General features: G+C 39.2%; 1 protein-coding gene across 1 annotated transcript; it reads right to left on the bottom strand.

The window, feature by feature from the left end:
• Window positions 1-736: 736 nt before the first annotated feature.
• Window positions 737-1,675, bottom strand: LOC105076849 (olfactory receptor 4F15). The gene has a single exon (XM_010965079.2). It carries the CDS (start codon window positions 1,673-1,675, stop codon window positions 737-739), a length of 939 nt encoding a protein of 312 aa, XP_010963381.2.
• Window positions 1,676-2,094: the final 419 nt, after the last annotated feature.

Raw genomic sequence — 2,094 nt, 5'->3', positions numbered from 1 at the left:
ACCACAGGAAAGGGCTGTAAGAGTGGAACATGAGCAGAATATGGGTCAAATACAAAAAGCTGATTTGAAAGTGAAAGGGCCGTGGCCTGGCAACCAGAGGCATGGTTTCTGGTACCTGGGAATCTCTGGTGGTTTCTGGCTGTGTGCTTTTTGGCAAACAGCAGTCATCTCTCAATTCCTGGGGTTTAGCATGTGCAACTAAGGGGGTTAGAACTAATGGTGTTGGTAATCTATCCTAGCTTTAAATTCTAAAATTCCAACATAGGATTAACAATTTCCCAGACTGCCAGATAGAAATGCTTGATAAGGAGGTAAAATATGTAGAAACTGGAGAAATAAGAATCAAATAGAGTAGGAACAAAGGGAATTAGAATCAAGGTAGGTAATAAGTAGATGAAACAAAGTAAGAATGCCTAGTTTGTCTATCAATAGAATAATTATTCCAATAAAGAAAAAGACAAAATATTATTATTTGCTCAATTACATGGCACTCTCGTAGACCATGTAGGTTTCAAGGGACACATGATTTGGTTTTTAACACTTTAATGTACAGAGTGTCAAGGAATGACATCACTTTAAATTTAATGGTGAAATAGGTACCATAATTTAATAAATAGCATATTTCTAGATATATAACATGGCCTGAGTCTTGAGTATTTCTTTGAAATTGCATAATGTCTTTTCTGCAACCAGCGTGAAGGAGAATCTATAGTTTCATATCTTCATAGCCACTCACTTAGGAAATACTCTTGTAATGAACAAGATGGCTGCACAGTCTCCTCATTGACACTTTCATCTCTTTGTTCCTGAATGTATAAATCACTGGATTCAGAAAAGGAGTGATAAATGCATCAAAAATAGCAAGAAATTTATCCAGGTGTGATGTGGGAGAAGGCCATGTGTAGAAAAACATCAGTGGCCCAAAGAACAAAACCACCACAGTGATATGAGCTGACAAAGTAGAAAGGGCCTTGGATGAAGCACTAGAGGCATGTTTCCAAACAGTGAACAGAATGAAGATATAGGACATGACCAGCAAGACAAAGGAGCCCACAGAAATGAGCCCACTATTGACAGTTACCATGAACTCCAGTTCTTGGGTGTTTGTGCAGGCAAGTCTGAGGAGCTGTGGAAGGTCACAGTAAAAACTATCTAATATATTAGGGCCACAAAAAGGCAAATCTATTACAAAAACTAATTGAACCAATGAATGGATAAGGCCAATGATCCAGGAAGTGACTAAAAAACATAGACACATTCGGGGACTCATGATGGTCAGGTAGTGGAGAGGCTTGCATATAGCCACGTATCTGTCAAAGGCCATGGCAATGAGCAGCACCATCTCAGTGCCCCCAACAGCATGGCTAAAGAAGATCTGGGTAATACATCCACAAAAGGAGATGGCTTTGTGCTTCTTAAAAATATCACAAATCATTTTAGGGGCTGTGATTGAGCAAAACACCGTATCAATGACTGAGAGGTTAGCCAGGAGGAAATACATGGGGGAGTGCAGATGAGAATCAAAGGTTACAGTGAACACAATGACAAGGTTTCCCATCATGCTCGCAGAGTAGAACAAAAAGGAGAAGACAAAAAGGAGGAGCTGGATATCCCATGAATTGGTGAATCCCAGGAATACAAACTCTGATACTATGGAGTGATTTGTTAGATCCATTGCCTTAAGACACCACCAGGGTCAGTTTTCATGTTATCTAAAGGAAGAAAGAAGATGAACAAACATTGTCTAGGCAGGTATTAGTGTTTAAGAAAGAAAGCCTCTAGTCCATGAAAGTAATTATCACATGAACACCTCAGAAAACCAAATAATCTTCACTAAATGCACATCTGACTTCTGCTTAGAGGAGTCAGTTTGTTCCCATGTGACATTATTGTTTTCAAAGCTACTATTACTAAATTATTCTTCCTCTGGACCTCTTTCCTTTTATGTACTATTTCCTGCTGTCTAGCAGCATATAAGAGCATCATCAGACACTTTTGACTACAATTTCAGCCATTCACATGAGCCACCTAACAATCCCTCATGCACAGCATACAGCTTTCTAAGTCTCTGTTCTGTTACTCATGTTGCTCATA

The sequence above is a fragment of the Camelus bactrianus genome, chromosome 6, assembly GCF_048773025.1.
Source record: "Camelus bactrianus isolate YW-2024 breed Bactrian camel chromosome 6, ASM4877302v1, whole genome shotgun sequence".
NCBI lineage: Eukaryota > Metazoa > Chordata > Mammalia > Artiodactyla > Camelidae > Camelus > Camelus bactrianus.
Note: the sequence above shows the minus strand (reverse complement) of the source record. Positions and strands in the feature narration are given on the sequence as shown.

Coding starts and splice junctions, on each gene's coding strand:
- LOC105076849 (XM_010965079.2), bottom strand. CDS start 1,675: ATGGATCTAACAAATCACTCCATAGTATCAGAGTTTGTATTCCTGGGA.